Source organism: Eubalaena glacialis, chromosome 5, assembly GCF_028564815.1.
Source record: "Eubalaena glacialis isolate mEubGla1 chromosome 5, mEubGla1.1.hap2.+ XY, whole genome shotgun sequence".
Lineage (NCBI taxonomy): Eukaryota > Metazoa > Chordata > Mammalia > Artiodactyla > Balaenidae > Eubalaena > Eubalaena glacialis.
The window spans coordinates 4,510,982-4,532,837 of record NC_083720.1 but is presented as its reverse complement, the minus strand read 5'-3'; the positions used below and the strand labels follow the sequence as shown (position 1 = coordinate 4,532,837).

The 21,856-nt window shown below is 47.1% G+C and overlaps 1 protein-coding gene across 4 annotated transcripts in view; it reads left to right on the top strand.

Annotated features, from left to right (window-relative positions):
- The window catches only part of TBC1D14 (TBC1 domain family member 14), a 99,404-nt gene that overhangs the window by 23,009 nt on the left and 54,539 nt on the right, over positions 1-21,856 (top strand). The window contains exon 1 of one of the 4 annotated variants that reach the window (XM_061191949.1): positions 13,268-13,462. The exons of the other annotated variants lie outside the window; for them this stretch is intronic. Coding sequence (XP_061047932.1) covers positions 13,428-13,462 — 35 coding nt within the window. The 5' untranslated portion in view covers positions 13,268-13,427. Of the gene's footprint in view, positions 1-13,267; positions 13,463-21,856 lie in introns of those variants that run through there. 4 annotated transcript variants of the gene reach the window in all.

The window sequence follows — 21,856 nt, the reverse complement described above, 5'->3', positions numbered from 1 at the left end:
AAGACTCTACTGAAGGTTCCCAGAAGAGCGGAGGGCTCCCAGCTCGTGCTGTTGCTATGGCAGCTGCCATTGTGCAGTGTCATCCGATGGGTTCCCCCCCCTCCCCCAGCCTGGGTGCCCCGAGGGACTACATCTCACTCATCCCATGCTGGCATCTAGTTAGAACTCAGTAGATGCTTGTCAGATAGTTGAATTCAGATGTCGTTCGTTTCCTCAGTGAATAGCTACCCAGGACCTGGTGCTGGGGATGCAGCAGCCGACAAGCCCCTCCCCCAGTAAAAGTACCGAGTGGCACTTACAGTCTACTGTGGCCTCAGGGTTGCAGGAGATGCTCCATGTCAGGCTTTAACTGCTGGGGAGAGATCAAAAGCACCGTATTGGGAGAGGGATGAGGGATGGTGGAGGGTCGGGCTGCAGGAGGTTCCGTTTTAAATAGGGAGGTCAGGGAGGGCATCACTGAGCAGGTGACATCTGAGCAGAGATCCGAGTGAGATGAACAAGAGTGTTCTGGTTGAAGGACACGGCAGGTACAGAGGTGCTGAGGTTGGTGGGGACTTGCCTTGTTTCTCTGATGTGTGTATCTTATGGGCTCCACTGACCTATACCCACCTCCCTGAGAAGCAAACCAGTGGGCTCCATGTCCCTGGTTCCCTGGCAGCTTGTGCACGCTTCAGCAGAGGCGCCCTGCTTCGTTGTTTGGGTCCTTACATTGGGACACAGTTGGTGCTTATGCTGGAGTCCAGACCTGAGCTGTCCAGCATGTTAGCCACTGGCCACACGTAGCTATTTAAATTTAAATGGAAACTTTGGTTCCTCAGTAACACTGGCCACATTCCAGTGCTCAGTAGCCACGCGTGGCCAGGGTCTGTCACATGAGACAGCTCAGATTTATACATTCCCATCATTGTGGGATGTTCTGTTGTCCAGCGCTGGTCTAGATAGTCCAGATGACAGTCTGTGACTTGATTTTTCACCTTTGTTTTCATGTGTAAAAGCAGCACATGGTGGTTGTGAAACAAGCAAATCAGTAATGCGGTGTATGAAGCCAAGGGAAGCCTGTAGAAAGAACCATCCACGGGACCCCTAGAGAGAGGGAGGAAGCAGACAGGGTGGCCTGCTTCCTCCTCTGGAACGGAGGGGTGGGGGGCGAGAGCCGCTTGCAGGGTGTTGAGGATCTGCCCTGAGGCCCTGTTGGACACTGCCTGTGAGCTCTAGTGCAGGTTTCAATATCCCCAGATACTTGAGAGTGGACAGGGGAAGGACTTCCCTGCTGGTCCAGTGGTAAAGAATCCGCCTTCCAATGCAGGGGACGCGGGTTCGATCCCTGGTCGGGGAACTAAGGTGCCACATGCCGCGGGGCAGTTAAGCCCGCGTGCCGCAAACTACAGAGCCCATGCGCTCTGGAGCCTGTGTGCCACAACTAGAGAGAGGCCTGTGCGCTGCAACAAAAGATCCTGCATGCTGCAACTAAGACCTGATGCGGCCAAAAATATACAGAAAATAAGTAAATAAAATAAATAAGTACTAAAAAAAAAAAAGAGTGGACGGGGAGGAGCCTGCCCCCTCAGAGGTGTGTTCTGAAGGTGTCTGTTGTGCCTCCAGTGAACTCAGTGGGGATTCGGAGCGTGCAGTTGTAGAGCCAAAGATGTGAATATCCGTTCTGCCCTTCTGGCTGGGTGGTGGGCAGGTTGCTTCATTTTCCTGAACCTTGGTTCCCTTATCTCTGAAGTGGCGATAAGGAGGCAACGCATATAATAAAGTGCTTGGCACAGTGGCCGGTGCTGCGCCCTCTCTAGAATTTATTAGGGGTCTCTTCCCTGCTTCTTGCTTGAGTGAATGAATGAACGCTAGTAAGTGCGTGCCAATGTGCCCAAGAGATGAGCAGCAGGAAAGGGAAAACAGAAACAATGGATTCAGTCAGCCCTGAAGGGTGAACACAATGGATTTCTTTCACGTTACTGACGACTTGATTAAAATCAGGCCACTGGTTGGTTTTGTGTGGTCTAGCCAGTTCTCTGTTAGGTGTGGAACTTACGGGAACAGGAAGATATTCTGGGAGATCCCAGCTGGGTTTGATGATCTGTTTCCTTTGCGTTTGTGGGTTAGGAAACTTGTCCGTATCTGAGGAAAGAAACCTTTTAAGTTCAGCCACTTATTGTTGGGTGCTGACATTGAAATGCCGGTTGGCCCTGGGGGGGGTGGGGGGAGGGCAGGGACTTCGCTGCAGAGTGCCGGAATCAGTAACATTCAGGAGCGGCCTGAACAGAACCAAGAAAGAATGTCTTCAGCCTGCGCATATGTGTCCTATTCAGTAGCCAGACCATGTATGTTTCTGGTAAACCTCACAGGCTACACTGATTTCTCTGCCGCGTTTCTGCCCTGGCTTCTGGAAGGTGTTCATGTCCTTAGAGATTTCACAGCCATAAGCAAGGTAGTTTTGGGGAGTGGGGGATGTGGAGAATGTATTTGTTCTTTGCAGGATTCATCTGGCTTCCTGAGTTTATGCAACACCCTCAGTGTGCTGGCGCTGTCGGGAAATCATACGCTGCGTCTTTGTGGAAGTTTGACGTTATGGTCAGCCTGGGAGGGGTGATTCACTTTGAAATGCAGGACACTTTGGGGGGGTATAGGAGTTTGTGGGATTTTGAGAAACCCACAGGCAAACGCATTCCTGCAAAGCAGTTCTTCAGCCGTCAGCTACTTTTTTTTTTTTAAATTAATTAATTTATTTATTTATTTTTGGCTGTGTTGGGTCTTCGTTTCTGTGCGAGGGCTTTGTCTAGTTGCGGCGAGCGGGGGCCACTCTTCATCACGGTGCGCGGGCCTCTCACTGTCGTGGCCTCTCTTGTTTCGGAGCACAGGCTCCAGACGCGCAGGCTCAGTAGTTGTGGCTCACGGGCCTAGTTGCTCCGCGGCATGTGGGATCTTCCCAGACCAGGGCTCGAACCCGTGTCCCCTGCATTGGCAGGCAGATTCTCAACCACTGCGCCACCAGGGAAGCCCCGTCAGTTACTTTCTACTCATAAGTTAACTTCCCTTTGCCCAGGTGGGTATAAAATCTGTTCTACTTAAAAAATGTTAGTGGAGTGATAACAACAATTAAAACTGCCTTATTCTGTTTTCTACCTCGAGTAGTGCCTATTCTAAAATGATTACATGTTTGTTTGTAGAACACTGGGTACTTGATATAGCTAACATTAAAGCCATCTGAGCCTTCTGCGTTTTTCGTGGTACACATCCTACTGGATTGCCACATCAAATCAGCTAGTTCCTGTTTATGTGAAGGGAACTGGGTGTGTAACCGAGAGTTGTTTCAATTCCAGTTTTGCTGATTCTTTGTTGTGAATAGTTGTGGTTTGTCTCAGGATTCCTGTAAGGCTCTGTACATGGAACAATGATGAGTCAGGCAGACTTGCCTAATAGCCGTTTTGGGTCCCACAAGAGTCCAGTTTTCTGTTAATTCCCCTTTGCTTCCAGCCAGAGGCTTTTTAGAATCCAGGCTGTGTACCGTGTTACAGGGAATAGTAAATGTTTGTAGGGGTTTGAAAATTAGGATTTGGAATTAAGTCCTGATTTCCTTTAGGTTTCAGATTTGGGTGGTTAAACACATTTCCTACCAGGAGGGGAGGTCCAGGGGAAAAGGTCAGGAGGGCACGGGCTCTGCCTCCCAATCCACGTCCTGCAGAGGTGTGTTGACTGAAAAAAGATGCGCAACCTAAAAGTTGAGAATTATGTTTCACTCGGTGGCTTTACTGAGGACTATAGCCCAGGAAGGCAGCCTCTCAGATAGCTCTGAGGGACTGTTCCAAAGAGATAAGCAAGGAGCCAGGATATATAGGAGTTTTTTGCTGGGGAAAAAAGAAAAACTTGCAGTCAGGCGCAAAAGATTATTGCTAAATCACCAAAAAAACCCCCCAGATATCTCAAGTTAATGATTTTAGAGCTTTTCTGTGTATGGGAAGATACGAGTGTCTGTGCTGATTGAAATTATTCCTTAGATATGCATCTTCACTATCTAGGGCCAGTATCCTGTTTTTCTCCATCCTGAATCCCCTCAGGGCGCACCAGAGGGTTGGCCGTAGCGGCTTGATGGCTTGACGGCTTGATGGCTTGATGGCTTGATGGCTTGATGGTGGGCAACGTTCCTTGTTTACTGGAATGACAGGCAGCATTTTTTTGTCCACAGGTGGAAGGGAGCCCAGTATGAGGAGGAAGAAGAGGGCAGGAGGCCAGTTACATGAGGAAAAATATTTCCTGATCCACCCTCGTGCTAGCACCTGACTGTTCGTTTACTCTAAGTCTTTACCCTGAAATGAACAGGTTTCATTCTTTTTAGAAGTTCCCTTGACAGCAGTTGTTCTTAAAGCAGAAGAAATTGAGTGGTGGTCAAAGTTTGTGAGGAGAACACACAAATATGTATTGATATTTACTTAGATGAGTGCTAGCTGCTGTAACAAACTTGAAATATAATGGCTCAGACACAGTGGAAGTTTATTTCCACACTCTGCCATGTTCTTTCCATCTGTGGCTCTGTCGATTGCAACCTGAGGACTCTGGACTCCTCTGCATCAAGCCAAAGAGGGGAAAGAGCCTGAAGCCGCTGGGCCTGGGAGGTTTTCTGGGCTAGGCACACTTGACGTGGTACACATCACTCCACTCACAGTTTGTTGTCTGGAACTCTGTCCTGTGGCCACACCTACCTGTAAAGGAGGTTGGGAAATGGGACCAGTTCCTGGGATAGTGAGGAAATGGGTTTGGTGAAGAGCTAGGAGCCTCGCCGGCCATTTTTCGGGATCATTTTTCTTGATTCCCCTTCTTCATGAGAATTAGATGCCTGGAGTCCATGAGTTGAATGCTGTGTCATTCTCTTGCTTACACGGTAGTTCTCACCACCTGCAACATAAGCTCCAAACTACTTGACTGTAAGGGGCATTCTGGATCCAGCCACTGCCCACCTCTCAGGCCTCCAGCTCTGCCCTGTGCTACAGCCACAGACCCAACAAAATGTTACTCAGCGTTCTCTGGGCGCTTCCCTGGCGGTCCAGTGGGTAAGACTCTGCGCTCCCAATGCAGGGGGCGCGGGTTCAAGCCCTGCTCAGGGAACCAAGATCCCGCATGCCATGCAGCGCAGCCAAAGAAAAAAAAGGGAGTTCTCTGAACCAACCGTGTCTTATCCCTGCACCTTTGCCTGCTCTGCTCCCTCTGCCTGGCAAACTCCTGTTGTCCTTTAGGATTCCGCTTAAGTGACACCCCCTCTGGGAAGCCTTCTCTGATCACCCTACCCCCTTCCAGAGCCCTCAGACAGCACCCACACCCTCTGCAGCATCCCCCTTTTGCGACAGCACCCACACCCTCTTCACGAGCTTCTTGAAGGCCGGGGCTGCGTCTTATTCATTCTCTTTTCCTAGCCAGTGCAGGCACTTAGTAGATGTTCAGTAAATAATCTTAAGGGATGGAGGGGTAGACTGTAAGTCTAAAAAAGTAATAAAGAGATCTGGAATACTTAACTTTTAAAATCTAAATAGTTTCCTTTTCGGCTCTATTACTGTTCTAGAATTTGGGAGAAGACCCTCCCCCCCAACAGTTTGGTCTCCCTTGTCAGGTCACCCATCAGAGTAGGTTTCAGACTGCATGTGTGGCATCCACAGCTGGGGTGTCTGCGAAACTGGCATGTTCTTCTCGGAGGTTTTTGTTTTTTGTTTTTGACGATAAACCTTTTTTACCTATGTTTTCTTAAAGCTTCTCTTTGTTTAAAAATATGTAGGAAAATTTTGGGCTTTTTATGTTCATCATTCTGTTTTTGTCCTTTCCACTTTTACACCTACTACTAATTTTCCTTTTTACTGTTATCTCCTTACAGACTTTCTATGAATTTTAAACGTAAAAATGGGTTTTGTTTCTACAGCTTGGCATCCTGCTTTTTTACTTATAGAAAACATTTTCTCACGTGATTAAAAATTAATTGTTCATACAGTTATTCCTATCTTTGTGGTATTCCGTCCAGTGAATCATTTACTTATCCAACAATAAGGAAATAGTTTATGTTCCTGCTTTTTGATGATAAAATTACCTGTGTGCACCTCAGTGTGCATTGTGTGCATTTCAGATGATTCCCTGGGACAGACTCCCAGAAGTGCTTCTTGCTTCCTGACCACGGTCCTGACCCCGGTCAGCTCTGATCTGCCCTCTCCCGAGGTGATGACGGCAAACCTCTGGGAGCCCTCTGTCCTTGGTGCAAGTTTACTGGCAGTGAAAGTCCAGCCTTTGTTTTATGAATGAGGAAACTCTCAACGAGAGCTGATGGACTGTTAGAATTGCTCGTAGCTCTGGCCTCAGGTTACTGTAAATTGAAGTTTGGGAGGATTTGTCCTTCCAGGTCCTGCGGTCTACAGAATGCAGAGATGCCTTTGGTTTCCTCCTCTGCTTCTCTTGGGCCCTTGCTCTGGCTCATGGGACTGAATGCTCTGAGCCCAGCATTGCTGGTTCACACTGCCCTGCCTTTACCTGAGATTCTCTCTTCCCCTCTGCTCTGTGTCCCCTTGGCCGATTTCTGCACAGCTTTACAGCCCAGCACAGCTGATACCTCTTCTGTGAAGCCTTCCCAGCGTGGCCAGGGCAGCGGCAGCCTCCTCCTGGCATGCTGCTCTCTGTTCCTGCAGCCTCGCTTAGTCTAGTTTTGTTCTGTGTCTTGCTCTTACTGTGAGCCTCTCAGGGACAGGGCCTGGGTCTTTGTCATCCCTGATGCCCAACTGATGTCCAGTCAATGTTCTTGACTGGCCCTGGAACATTAGAACGTGGCTTGGTTCTGTTCCCTTGCACAGTATGGACTCTTGTCCCTGGAGCCGCATGTAAGAGACTGGTTTGTTTTAATGCCCACGGGCAGGGCCTGCTTTGTATATGCTCTGGGCTAAGCGTTTTCCACATGAGAAAAGATAGGGATCTGCTGGGTTCCAGCAAATCCAGGGAACATGGCCTGGATATGCTGCAGTGGAGGGAGAGGGCACACCAGGTGAGCTCCAGAGCTACTTGACCAGGTAGCCTGGTTAGGGAAAGAGGAGACTGGAAGATACTAGAAAAGTTTACACTGTAAGGCAGGTGTTCACAGTTTGGTTTTACTTTAGTGAGTAGAATTGTTGGAATAGTTTAAAGCAAAATCTAAAAGTAATTCACTCTTCATGGAGACTGTTGGAAAGGAGTTAATCTTAAATTTGTATGTGTAGATTAAAGCATCAATTAAAGAAACGAGATAGAATGGGAAGGGAACATTTATTAGCTAAGGAGCAAAGTTCTCAGCCCTTGCAGCACAATAGAATTGTTCGCGGAAACTTAAAAAACAAACAAACAAAAAGTGTCCAGGCCCTGCCCTCAGAGATCAGTTTTAATTGGTTTGGGGTGAGAGCTGGGCATTAGGATATTTGAAAAAGCTCCCTACGTGATTCTAGTTTGCAGCCAGGATTGAGAACCACCAGGGGAAAATACTGGTGACTTAAGTCCAAATCCAAGCCTTTCGGTTTACTGCGTGACCTTAGGCAAGGTTATGTCTCTGAATTTCCTCGTCTTGAAAGTCACACGTAAGCCCGTCGGGGATGGGGACCTGTGTCTCTGGTCGTCATCGATTGTATTCCCTGAACTTGACACAGCCTCGGACATGATCAGCGCTCAGTTGTGTACTTGTCGAATGAAAAGAATAACGTGTATGACGCGGGTCAGGATGAAATGAGATGAGATGCTTGGCCCTGTATAATGAATGAATGCTTTTAGTGTTACTGATAAGCACACTTAACAGTCACAAACCAGGTAACTGAGTGGTGGTGCCTCTGCTCCACTGGGAAAACTGAGAGGTTCATTTCTTACCCAAAGTCAGGCAGCTTGTTGTGACGCTGGGATCTGAGGCCGCATCTGCTTGACGCTGAATCCTGTGTTTGCTCTTTCCGCCTCAGGGCAGATCTTATTCCTTATGTTCCCTAAAATTGAAAGAACATGGCCATATCATCCCTTCTCTCAACTTGTCGCTGCGGTCCCCAGACCACTCATGATTTGTGATGCTTACAGACTGTTACTGACTAGCAACTCTGCTTTTCCTCTCTTCTTTAGTATTCAGTCGGAGATTAAGAATAAATTTGTATTTTTTTCCTTAGCAACGTTCTGTACTACATTACATAGGCATTTTCACCCTGCCTTCTCTTTCTCTCCTTGTAAAAACCTAAGCTGGTGTTAGAGAAGGCATCTCTATTTAATTTTTCCTTCCTGTATTTAGATGTTGGGAGCGTTCGAAGGAGATTTCAAGGAGGTCGTGACGCAGGAGAACGCTGGGTTTTGTTTTGCACTCTGACTTATCAGTGAGAGGCACACAGGCGGGAGTGCGTTTCAGGGTTAGTTAATGAATTACCTGCTAATGCAGCAAATCCAGCAGGTTTTATGCCAAGCCTTGGGGGTACAAAGACCAAGGAGGACCCCTCCCCGTGTAGTGGGAGGTGATGCATAAATAACTAACATACAGTCCCCAGCTCTCTGTCAGACATCAATGTAAAATCAATGTAAAAGTGCTCTTGGGGGCACAGAGGAGGGACTCGGGAGGAAGGAGGCCCATCAGCCCGGAAGGCTCCAGAGGAGAGTGGCTGGAGCTGAGTTAGTGTTTGTTGAACATGGACAATGTGAGCCCTCACTCGTGTGCCCTGGAGAGTATCCCCAGTGCCCCCAGTCACACCCCTTCCTGGTCAGCACCTCACTCCCCAGGGGCAGCCATTGTTTTGACTTCCATCTCCCTGGATGAGTTTTGCTTTTTTTGGATGTTAGGTAAATGGAGTCATACAGCATATACTTTTTTTTTTTTTTAACATCTTTATTGGAGTATAATTGCTTTACAATAGTGTGTTAGTTTCTGCTTTATAACAAAGTGAATCAGTTGTATGTATACATATATCCCCATATCTCCTCCCTCTTGTGTCTCCCTCCCTCCCACCCTCCCTATCCCACCCCGCTAGGTGGTCACAAAGCACCGAGCTGATCTCCCTGTGCTATGCGGCTGCTTCCCACTAGCTAGCTGTTTTACATTTGGTAGCGTATATAAGTCCATGCCACGCTCTCACTTCATCCCACCTTACCCTTCCCCCTCCCCGTGTCCTCAAGTACATTCTCTACGTCTGCGTTTTTATCCCTGTCCTGCCCCTAGGTTCTTTAGAACCATTTATTTATTTCTTTCTTTTGGATTCCATATATATGTGTTAGCATACGGTATTTGTTTTTCTCTTCCTGACTTATTTCACTCTGTATGACAGTTTCTAGGTCCCAGCATATACTTTTGCATATGGCTTTCTTTGCTCAACTTTGTCTGAGGTTCACCCAGGTGGTCATTGTGTGGCAGCAGTATTTGTTTTCTTTCATTCTGTATAGTTTTCAGTTGAACAAATATATCTCTTTATGTTCTCCTATGGATGGATGTTTGATTTGTTCCGCTTTTGACCACTGGGGAGAATGCTAATCATAATGTCTTTTGGTGCACATATACCTCAGGTGGAATTGCTGGGTCTGCTTTAGTGGGCACTGCTAAGTGGTTTTCCAGTGTGGTTGTACCAGTATATACTTGGACTAGCAATTTTCAGTTTTCTTTTTTTTTTTTTCTTTTTGCCATTCTGGTAATAGGGTAAGGGTATTTGGTTTTAATTTACATTTCTCTGATGACTAATGATCTGATGTACTTTTTTATATCATATTGACCATTTGGCACCTTCCTTTGTGACCTGCTTATCTGGGGCTGTCTTACTGATTTGTAGGTATACTTTCTGTATTCAGGAGGAGAGTCCTTTGTGAGACATATGTATTGCAATATCTTCTCCTGCACTGTGGCTTACCTTTTTATTCTCTTAATGGCTTTAACTTTTGTTTTCTTAACTAACAAAAGTTCTTAATGGTAATGAATTCTGCTTTATAGAATTTTTCTTTTTATGGTTAGTGCCTTTTGTGTTCTGTTTAAGAAATTTTGTGTTATCTTCTAGAAGCTTTGTTTTGCCATTACGAACTAGATCCATGATCTGTCGGAATTAATTTTCTGTTATAGTGTTAGGTAGTGAGTGGTTGATGTTTATTTATTGTAAAGATTATCCATCCCACTGAGCCTTTGAAATAAATCCGCTGACTGTATATGTTCCGTCATCTATTTGTCCTCTCACTAATATTCTTTTAATTACTATTACTATATAATAAGTCTTAATATCTATAGAGTATGCCCTCCTACTTTGTTCTTCTTTAACATTGTTTTGGTTATTCTAGGTCCTTTTCATTTCCATATAAATTTTAAAATCAATTTGGCAGTTACCACAAAAAATCTGCTGTGATTTTGTTTGGGATTACGTTGAATCTGTTGGTCATTTTTTACTATATGAAGACAGCTGATCTCTGAATATGGTATGTCCTTCCATTTATTTAGGTTTTTAAAAATTTCTCCACAGTACTTTATAGTATTTTTAATGTAAAGGTCCTGTGTTTCTTTCATTAAATTTATTCCAAGATATTTGTTATTTTTTGGTGGTTTTTAAAATGTTATTTTATAGACGTTCGTTGGAAGTGGAGTTAATTTTTGTGTGTAGACCGTGAATCCCATGCATGATCTTGCTAAATTCAGTTGTTCTGATAGTTTATCTGTGGATTCTTTTGGATTTTCTCTGTAGAAAATCATGCTGTCTGTGGCTGAGTTTTGTTTCTTTCCAATTCTTATACCTTTTATTTAGTTTTCTTGCCTTACTGCATGACTAGGAACTCCCATACAGTGCTAAATGAAGTGGTACTGGCAGAAAGCCTTGTGTGGTGCTGGTCTCTGGGAAAGCTTTCACCATTTCCTCATTAAGTGTGATTTTTGCGGTAAGATACCTTTTATCAGATATCTTACTTTATAATAAATATTTTTATCAGATTAAGGAAGTTCCCTCTTATTCCTAGTTTTATGATTTAAAAAAATCATGAATATGTTGCGTTTATCAAATGCTTTTTTCCTGCATCTATTGATGGTTATTTGTGTTTTCTCCTTTATTTTGTTTATGTGGTGAATAACATATTTTTCTAATGTTAAGTAAGCTAACTGCATTCTTAGAATAATCCCAACTTGTTCTTGATAGATCATCCTTTATATCTGTTATTGGATTTGATTTGCTAATATTTTGTGTTTTTAAAAAATTTTTCTGAATTCATAAGAGTGTAGCCTGTAATTTTCCTTTCTTATAATGTCCTTGACAAGTTTTGGTATCAAGATTATGCTGACCTTATAAAACGGGTTGAGGAATGTTCTTCCTTCTGTTTTCTCAAAGAGTTTCTGTAAGATTTTTCTCTGGTGGTTAAACGAACTGACCAGTGTGTTAAAACTCATAGACCTGTACACCAAAAAGTCAGTTTTATTGTATATGAATTTTAAAAAATAATAAAAAGCTTTCATGGGAATTTTTAAAAGTGTACACACACACGTGCATGCACACACACACACACACACACACACACACACACACACTCCATGTCAAATGATCCTTGAAGGAGCATCAGAAAGTCCTGGGTTTTTTCTTGGTGAATAATACCTATAAATGTATCCATTGAGTCACCTAATAAATTTGCTTTGCGGAGGGGGTGTGTGGGGATTAAAAGGTTTGTTCTCTGAAAAAAAAAAAAAAAAAAAAAAAAGGTTTGTTCTCTGGAAGAGTTTGTGTGCTTATTCCTTAAATGTTTGGAAGAATTCACCAGTGAGACCATCTGAACCTGAGTTTTCTCTGTGAGTTTTAAAATTATGGATATTTTTGGAAATTTTTTGCTGAGGTATAATTATAAAACATGAATACCGCAGGTTGAGGAAAAATTTGGAAGGATGTAGGAACACGAAGCTGTAGGTTCTTCTGTAGTGTAGGAGAAAACAAAGCATCCTGAGAAAGACCGAAGATGAAGCCGAAGAAAGGGGGCTGTGTGTTGGGGGTGGGTGACTAATCTGTTGTTATGGTCACTCTTTGAATGATGACTCTGCGCTCACCCTGAGCTGCTGATGGGCCAAGCCCGAAAAAGGTCAGTTTGACTCCTTGGGCAGTGAGGAATTTGGCCAGAAGTTTTAAGTAGGATAGCAGGAATTTTAAGCGTAGAAACATAGTCCAGAACGGTGCTTCTCGAACTTGAGCAGGCATCAGAGCCACCTGGAGGGCCCGTTAAACAGAGCTTGCTGGGCCCCACCCCAGAGTTTCTGATTCAGTAGGTCTGGATGGGGCTCAGGAATTTGTATTTCTAGCCAGCTCCCAGGTAATGCTGCCTCTGGTCCAGACACCCCACTTTGGGGTCCCCCGCATTGTTAGAGTGTGTTCGTTAGTGTCAGCTGCACTGGGGCAGGACTTTTGTCGGTTCTGTTCACTGGTCTCAGGGCCTGGCACAGACTAGGTGCTCAGTACCACTCTTGTGCCCTCGTATCTCCCATATTTGATTGTCTGTCTTTTCTTTTTAGTTGCAAACGTTTGATTTTTTTTAAAAAGCAATACAGATATTTGTAATATAAAAGTAAAATTCCCCTCTTTGGTCCTCACCGCCTCCTCTTGCCAGAGATGCCCATCTAATGACTGTCTCCAGTCAGACTTTTTTTGTGTCGTTTCAAACGTTGCAGACATGCCGACAGATGTTTGTTTTTTTTTTAAAGGGACGGTGGAGCCGATTATTAGAAAGAGGACCCTGGCCAGGCGCCTGGAGGATTGTATTACCATGGGCTAATTGTTGCCACATGATTGAACGATGCTTGCCCCTAGGACCAGCCAACCTATAGTATCTTCTTGTGGATTTAGAATAGATCAGTTCCATAGACCTTGAAGTTGTTAGTTAGATCTTGTCCTTTAAAATTTTTTAACCCTACTTGAAGTCATGGGGGGAGAATCCCCTAGTGATGGTTCTAATGCAGGTATTTGGACAGAGGTTTATGTGACCGTGTTTGTGACTCACCTAAATACCTGGTTGCTTCTTCACAAAGTGCAGGGTCTGGCCCAAAGGAGTTGCTCAAAGTGGTTCCAGATACATTTTGCCTTGCTTCTCAGTCAGCAGTGCCTGTGGGTTTGGTGGTCGTTCGCCTGTCCTGGCGTGGTGTGGCTCTGGGTCCCGGCAGGGTGCTGAGATGCGAGAGCAGAGCTGTGCTGGGGCCCAGGAACCCGGTCACTCAGCTTTGCTGCCCAGACTGCCCGCACCCTCCCTCCCTGTGATTAGTTAGGAGTCAGAGCCCTGCCTACCCGCATTGCCTGCCTTTCCGGCTGGCTGTTCCGCTCCGCCCTGCATGCCTCAACCTTCCAGACGGTGTGGAGCAGGGCTCGGAAGGGCGCCCATGGTGCTTCCTGGGACTGTGGCCCCAACTGGGCAGGAGTGTTTCCAGGGGAGGGTCAGCGCCTCTGTGGCCGGCCTTGCAGACCCCGGTGCTTACCGTAGACGTGATGGCCTGCTCCCCGGCGCTCCTGTTAATGGACAGGTTTGTGGTTGCTGTCTTGCCTTTCTTGCTTTTGTAATTGGAGACTTAACTGGAGCGAGGTTTCTACCACGTTATGGAGGCTTTAACATGATTTAGCCCGCCCACCCCACCGTGGGCGCAGAGTTGTTTCCTTGGATGTTCCTCAGTTTAAAATGGGTCTGATCCAGCAAGGGTGTGCTGTGTGTGTGCCCGAGTTCTTGGGCCTGTGTTTACATCCATGCTCACTGCCTGCGCCCCCCTCCCTTGCGTGTTATCACTGTTTTTAGGGGATTAAATGTTTAGCGTCAGATGCTACTTGGGTAACATTTTCTGAAAGAGGAGAGACTCTGGGTACTTTTAGTTGTGTGTGGAACTAGGAATTTTTGGCACAATGATTTTGATCGCAGTAATAACGCCTCAGTGTCTTTCTTACTCACTTCCTATTTCCCACAGGGGAGGGAGAATTTTATCACACAGGAGGTTTGCTTTGCCCAATGCTGTTTTATCTTTGGTGTTTCTGTGGCAGTTGAAGTGGGCTAGCCTCTTCCCCGTGCGTTTTCAGAGCGGAGTCAGAGGCGCAGCGTAAGTATATGTGGCAGTGGAGCATGTCAGTTTTTGAGGGGTGGACATCTGGAAAAAATACCTATGAGGTGGAACTTTAGTGGAATCAGTGGAGATTTTTCCCTTCTCTACCTCAGATGAGCTTCACGATTAGATATGTCCCTTGAGGAGCAAATTGCTTAACCTCACCAAGCCTGTGTCCTGTCTGTGTAGTAGTAACTATAATACCTTTCTTGTAGGGTTGTTTCACACATAAGATACACTAGAAGTGCCTGGTGCAGGACCAGTGCCTGACAGGTGATCTGTGATGCAGGAAGTGGTGGAGAAGATACCCATCTGGGCCAGGGAGTTCTCGGGGCAGCTGAATGCTACGTTTCCGCTTGTTTCTGATTGCTTTGGAAGCAGGATTTGCTAAGAGTTTGTTAATGAGACAGGAGGGCGAGGGCAAGAAGCCCCAAGTAATTACTGAATTACAAACGGGAGTTCAAGCGTACATTGTCTTGAAGGAGGAGGACTTTAGAGGTTTATTTCTTAAGACTCTGAGAAGTTTTGAGAAACCCCTGAGGAGCGTCGGTGGCTTGTGGAACCTGCCCCACCAGGTCAGGGAGGATTGCGTCCTTCCATCCCAGCTGTCCTCCGTCTTCTGGGACAGCCCTGACTCCAGACCTGCCAGGGAGCAGCCTCGCTCTGCGTCGTTTAGCTGTGTCTCTCTGGGCAGGACTCCTCAACCTCTCCGAATCCTAGCTTCTCCTATTTTAAATGGGCAGGAATAATTCTCATGTAATTTTTATGAAAATTCCCTGAAAAAGCATACATTCAGTAAGTTTGAGTCTTTTCCTATATGCCAGGAACTGTTCCAGACACTAGAGGCACCACAGTAAATAGAAGAGACAGCATTCACCCTCGTGGACTTTACATTCCGGTGACGAAGACAAAATCACAGGTCAATAGTATCTAGGAATGTACTTGAGTGCCCGCCGTAGGGCCCGCACTGCTGTCAGCGCACTCACAGTGCCTTGATGCTCGCGAGCACGGGGGCCCAGGTCTAGCACCTCATAGTCTCGTCGGCGAGCATTTTTAATTGCTCCTGGAATCGCCTTCTTTTGGCTTCGGTAACTTGGGAAAGTTAAGTTCGTGGTGGGTGGAGGTGAAGGTAACAACCTCAGCCTCACAACTCCTACGAAGAAAGGGTATTGGTTTTTTGGCTCTACGATCGCTCGTCTAAAAACAGAGACATGGAACGTTGGACATAAGTTGGTGCTGGAGTTTCGTCACCTGGGAGCACCGGCAGCCACTGCGTCACTCGTCCCAGGTTTCAGAAGCCAAAGACATAGAATTGGGTTTATGACAACATTAATGATAACTTAACCTTCAGGACCCCTCACTTGTACCTAATTAGGTACAATGTTGTGTACCTAATTAGGTTTTTTTTCTTTAAAGAGGATTCCCCAGATTGTATAAGCTTCAAGGCTCCCCTGATCCTTTAAGCCTGCCTGTGAATAGATCATGAACCCTTGGGTTGTTTCAGTCTTTTTGTGACACTTGAAAGAAAATCTTTTTTAAGCCAATACATCATTTCAACATGTGCACACTTCAAGTGCTCAGTGGCCGCATGCGGCCAGCGGCTCTGGTGTTGGTCAGTGCAGGGCCAAACCTTCTGTCAGAAGGTGAGGGGTGTTCAAGTCTCCAGGTGTTGTTTTCCCCACTCACACTCAGCCGCCTTTTGCCTCTTCGGATGTCAGCCTTCTCTCCTGTCAATGGGGCACAGGGGACAAGCCTGCAGCAGTAAGGATCCTGGTGACTTAGAGTGCAGAGGAGGTTGAGGAAAGGGAAGATGTGGTCAGGATCTGGGCGGGCTCATACCTGACTCTTCCTGGCGAGGCCTGGGATCCTACAGGTCCATCTTGTCCCAGTTAAATGTCAATAAGCAAGCTTGCTCCTAAATCTGATGGCGCTAGTTTCTTGCGGCATGGCGTCCGCGGTGCCTGTGTACGTCCAGCCCCACGGGGGAGCTGGCAGGACCTGACGCACTGTTATGTTGAACATTACTTTGTCATCGGTGTCCCGTATCTTGTCCTCTGAGTTGGTGCGTATTGAGACAAGAATAAATATTTTGCAAAAAGCCCTGGGATAGGTGCCGGGGGAGACCCTGGCTCCTTTTTCTTGCCTCCCTCAGGCTTTCAGGATGAGGCTCTTCCCTTGCAGTTGGATGTGGCTTAACCGTTGACAGCCCCCAAAGTGTGTTTCCTGAGGTGGAGCCGGAGCCTCCTAGGTCACCTTCCTTCAGCCCGCAGTTCTTGAAGCCTTGCCTTCGGGTGCAGAGGGCTGGCTGGGCTGAAGGGCGTTGAGCCTGGGGACAGTCACTCCCTGCTCGCCAGCGCTCAGTCCCCAAGCGGAGTTTCGGTGGCCAAGTGTGTGTGCAGGTGCCTGCGCGCGGCCTGCGGGGTCCAGTGCCTCGTTTAATCCTCACGACCCCCCGTGAGGCAGGCACTCCTGGCTCCTCTTTCAGGAGCACTTTGAGGGCAGAGGGAACAGCATGTGTGACGGTGCCGCAAGCAGCTGGAAGCCACTGAAGGGATTTGGGGCCAGGGCTGCGCGGTCCATCCGTGCTTTCAAGAGACGGCCCTGGCCGCTGTGTGAAGAGATGGCGTTGGAGTTCTGCAGGCGCCCAGGGCTTGTTGGGTCACGGAGCCGTGCCCGAGGGACAGCGGGGGAAAGGGTGGGGCGAGCACACGCGGGACCACAGGCCCTTAAAGGCCCGGGCCCGAGGGGGCGGCCAGACCATAGTCATTGGGCCGAGCGGTTTGCCGTTAGCCTGAGGAGAGGCCGAAGGTTTCTAAGCACATAAGGCTGTTTTCTGTTGTTCAGTATAGTTGAGGCCCTCAGAGAGTATTCGTTGAATGAATGGGGCCTGGTGGGTTGTTGAGAGGCATCTCCACTCTGGTCCCCTGCCTGTAGGGGGTGCTTCTGGGGCAGGGCTGGTGGAGGCCTGACGCCACGGTCAGCCTCTTGAGAGACGTGCTTGTCCTCTGTCTTCGGAAGAGTCTTCAGGTGCTTCCCCTGCCGGCTGTGAGGAGGGTAGATTTGAGTGGATTTGAGTGGCCCCTTGGAAGAAGGGGGCTAGTGAGGAGTTAAGCCATGCCCTCTCGCTCGCGCACGCGTGCGTGTGTGTGTGTGTGTGTGGTGTGTAGGTAGGCGGGGTGAGGGGTGCCATCTTGGTGTGCTTGTGTCCGCATGTGTGCAGGTAGGCGGGGCAGGATTCATCATCTGGAGTCCTGGGTGGCTCTCAGGGAACCTCCATGTGGACAGTTTTGGTAAGATTGTCATTGTGCCCTGTGGACTGGAGACAGGGGACGTATCCAGGAACGGCACGGGTTCTTTATTAGCCCTTGGTGGTCTGATTCCCTTCAGGTGCAGGTAAGAGTCTCCTCCACTTCTGTGTTGTTTTTGCCCTTCAGAGACCGAATTGAGGCCATCAGCTGAGGTCCCTAATGCAGCCAATAGAGGAAGTGCTTGCTCTCCTTACGGCGAAGGATTTTAGCCCTCGCACCGAAGGGCCCTTCACTGGGATGCCTGTTTCTCATCGCCTCCTTGGCACGGTGCTCAGGCGCTCCCCTGGAGCCATCACCCCCCGCTGGCTGCCTCCCCCCAGGAGCCAGCTGTGGTGCTCTCCTCCGCCACCCCCTGCCCCGACCTCGCCCAGCCCCCCGCCTTCCACTGCCCCTCCTTTCCAGGGGGACTCCTACCCCTGCTCAGAGGCCACCTCTGTGTAATTCTCAGTCCTGGGCTTTGATTTGTCCAGATACGTCGCTCTTGCCTTGAGGCCTGCCTTGAGGGTGCCCGCGCGTGTGCCCCACCCTTGGGGGTGGCCCCCGCTGGCCTTGGGGCGGCTCCCACCCTGCCTCCTCACGTCCCCTTCAGACACCTATGCTGGCTGCTCCATTTGCCAGCAGCCACATGCTGGATAGAGCGCTGGGGGTGCAGAGATGACTCTGCCCTGCCGTCTGGGCCACCCCACCCCAGGGGAAGGGTGTGTGGAGAGGGGAGCAGACAGAGTACCTCCAACAAAGACAGAATAACTTGGTGAGTGCTCTAGAAACAGCTGGTGTGGGAGCCCAGGCCTGGGGGCTGGGCTGGTGGCAGCCAGACAGGGAAGGCTTTGCAGAGTAACCCGAGTTCAGTAAGCGAGGACTTGCTAAAGGAAGCTTCAATCACACAGCCCCCGTGTTCTGCCACCTGGTGAAGTGTCAGGGATGGCGGCTGTGACCACTGCCTTCTCCAGCAGCACGAGAGCGCTCTTAGGCATCTGAGGGCCAGGCTTGGGCTAACGCTGTGGTCACACAGCTCACGTGGGGACCTCCCGAGGGATCCACAGACGCGTCTTCCCTCTGGGCCCTCCTGGACCGGGGAGGAGCCTCGCCACTTGCGGGCGTCCCTGAGGGCTCCTCTGAGACCCAGTCAGGAAGGCAGCACAGGTGCCGAAGGGACGGCTCGCCATGCCGCCCGTGTTCTCTCACTGCACCTGGCCCCCGGAGTGGGGTTGGGTCATGCGATGGGCAGAGGCGGGTCCTTGGGGCCACCTGGCTCCTGGGCCTAGCAGCCAGCTCCATGCCAGGCTCCCCATGACCCTCGACCTGAATGGGGAGCAGGGGGCCGGAACTGTTTTCTGGCTGGGCTTCCCCACTCCCTGTGCCTGCACCAGGGCTGCAGATGGCACGACAGCTGAAGCTAGGGAGGGATTCCTTTCTGCTCAGAGCTCCTGGTACTTGTGGTGATTTCATCTTCACAAAAAATAATATATCCAAAGATACCTTTTACAGACCTTTCAAAAATCATGGCCCATTATGTATAGCTTAAGCTCTTATGCTAAAAATAATTCTGCAACTCTGATTTTTTTGGCCTCGCCATGCGGCACGTGGGATCTTAGTTCCCCGACCAGGGATCGAGCCCGCGCCCCCTGCACTGGAAGCACGGAGTCTTAACCCCTGGACCGCCAGGGGAGCCCCACAGCGTTGATTTTTGATAAACTTTATGTGCACTACATTTGTGTGAAGTTATGTAGCCTTAGCAGTGGGCGGAGGAACCAAGGCTTCTGTTCCTCCTGGTTCACCCACTGCTGGTCGGTCTCAGCGAACAGCACCACCGTTTACGCTCAGCCTCCCAGATCACAAAGCCCAGACTTCTTTTGAGTTTCCCCGTACCCAGTCCCTTCTGAGCGGTTCTCTACTGTTACCCCTCTAGACCCTCAGCAACTCACGTCCCTCCGGAGTAAGGTCAGGGTCCTTTGGGAGGCGTACCTCTCACTCCTGGCCCCTCCCCTTTCTGGGTGCGTTTGGTTTCCTCACCTTTTGTCCCTTGCACCCAGTTCCCTTCCTCAGAGGCAACTCCTCTTTAGCAAAATGTTAGCCTTTAGTGAATCCAGGCTCTGGATGCCCAAATTCTTAGAACCTTTCTGGGTGGCTGAGGTTTTAGCTTGGTTTTAATTGCGTAAGTCTTTCACGGCTGGCTGAATCTTAGATGTTAAACAGGTTGGGCCTGGAGACACCTTAAACTTCATTTCTTACTAATGTAAATAGAAATTGCCTTGGGGTATGAAACCATTTCTGAAATAGGTTCTATTATAACCACAACAGAAAAACAAGGAAGAATACAAAGAAACCTTGTTTGAAAGTTTTTGTATAATAACTTTTTTTTTATATAATTTCAAATTTACTGAGACTTTGCAAGAAAAATACAAGGAACTCCCTTATGTCCTTTACCCAAATTCACTAGCCATTTACATTTTACTCCAGTGTTTTATTCATTCTGTGAGTGTGGTATCTATTCTATGTAAGTGTATAAGAATTTTGAGGAAGCATTAGAAGAATCATTTGGAGGCATCATGCCCCTTTACCCCTAAGTATGTCAGTATGTTTCCTAAGAACAAGGGCATTCTCTTCTGTAACCGTAGTACAGTTATCAAGATCAGGAAATGTAATATTAACCCAATGCTGTTCTCCTCTATACTCTATGTTCAAATTGCGTCCGTTGTCCCGATAGTCTTCTTTATACCTTTTTTGGCCCATGGTCCAGGATGCGGTACAGGATCCACCTACTGCATTTAATTGTCAGGTCTCTTTAGCCTCCTTTTAATCTGGAATAATTCTTCAGCCTTTGTTTGTCGACTGAAAAAAAAATGCGCAACCTAAAAGTTGAGAATTATGTTTCACTTGGTGGCTTTACTGAGGACTATAGCCCAGGATGCAGCCTCTCAGACAGCTCTGAGGGACTGTTCCAAAGAGATAAGCAAGGAGCCAGGATATATAGGAGTTTTTGCTGAAAAAAGCAAAAACAAAAAACCCTGCAGTTGAACATCAAAAGATTACTGCTAATCACAAAAAACAGACATCTCAAGTTAACGATTGTATGGGGAGATGTAGGAGTCTGGGCTGATTGAAATTATTCCTTTGGTATGCATCTTCACTATCTAGGGCCAGTATCCCAGTTTTCCTCCATCCAGAATCCCCTCAGGGCACACCGTTGAGATGGCTACAGTGGCTGATGGCTGGATGGCAGGCAACATTGTTTGTTTACCGAAATGACAGGCACTATTTTTTTGTCCACATGTGACACTGACATTTTTAGAGTCAGATTCATTATTTCATAGGCTGTCCCTCAGTTTGGGTGTGTCTGCATTTCCTCATGGTTATATTCAGGGGATGCATTTTTGGTAACCACTATCGACATGGTGTGTTGTTCTCAGCATCAGAGCAGGTGACATGTGCTGTCCATCCTGACATTGGGGATGACAGCTTTGATCACTTGGCTAATGAGGTTTCTCGACTGTAAAGTTAACTATTTTTGCCTTTGTAATTACAAGTAATTTGTGGGAGATACTTTCAAACTATGTAAAATTCCTTTTCTTCATCCAACTTTCACCTACTAGTTTTAGCATCCATTGATTAATCCCTAACCCCATCAATCTTTTTCTACTTATTAGGGGGCATTCTAAGAGTTTTCCTTCCTCCTCTATTTGTGTATTTGTATCCATATCCACTTGGGCTCATGGATTTCTTTTTCATTTGATGGGTTATAATCCCATTATTTATTTTGATGATTACATTGTTCCGGATTTAGCTAGTGAGAGCCCTTTTCAAGCTGGGTACTGTTTTCATTAAACTTGTCCCCATATTTCTTTGAGCACCTTCTTTCTAGCACACAAGATGCTTCATGCTCATCTTATACTTTCCAGTGAGCCCTAGAAACCATTTGTTTTTAATGAATGCACCAATACAATGCATTCCAAAACATAGTTTATTTTGTAGTACCATTTGGGATTTATTTATGTTATCTGGGTTTGTTTACATGTTGTTGGGAGAGAAGACCTTGTGATTATCTCATGAGTGGCTTTCTTTTTATGATACATGGAGACTCTTTATAAATAGATAATATAGATTTACCTTATAGATAATTTAAACTAAGCTAGAGGTTTAAGTACTAAAACAACTGTTATCCTTTGAGCACTGATCGTGTACCTGTAATTTTAATTCATATAGTGACCCTTGTTAGACATAAGGAAACTGAGCCTCAGAGAGGTTAATATACCGGTCAGAGTCACACAGCTAGTGAGTGATTGAGCCAGGGTTTCAATTCAGTTTGGTCTGACTTCAAAGCTCACTTTTTTGGATATGCTTTGTTACGCTATAATACATTTCCTTACTCTAAATGATAGAAATTGTACATGTTATTGTTGAATAACAAAAAACTTATTGTGGGTCAAGGTCTTTTCACCTGCTTCATAATTCTCTGTCTACATGAAAATCAAATCTGCAGAATTAAAGTTTGTGATTCATCACATTGTTCTCTCAAAGGAAA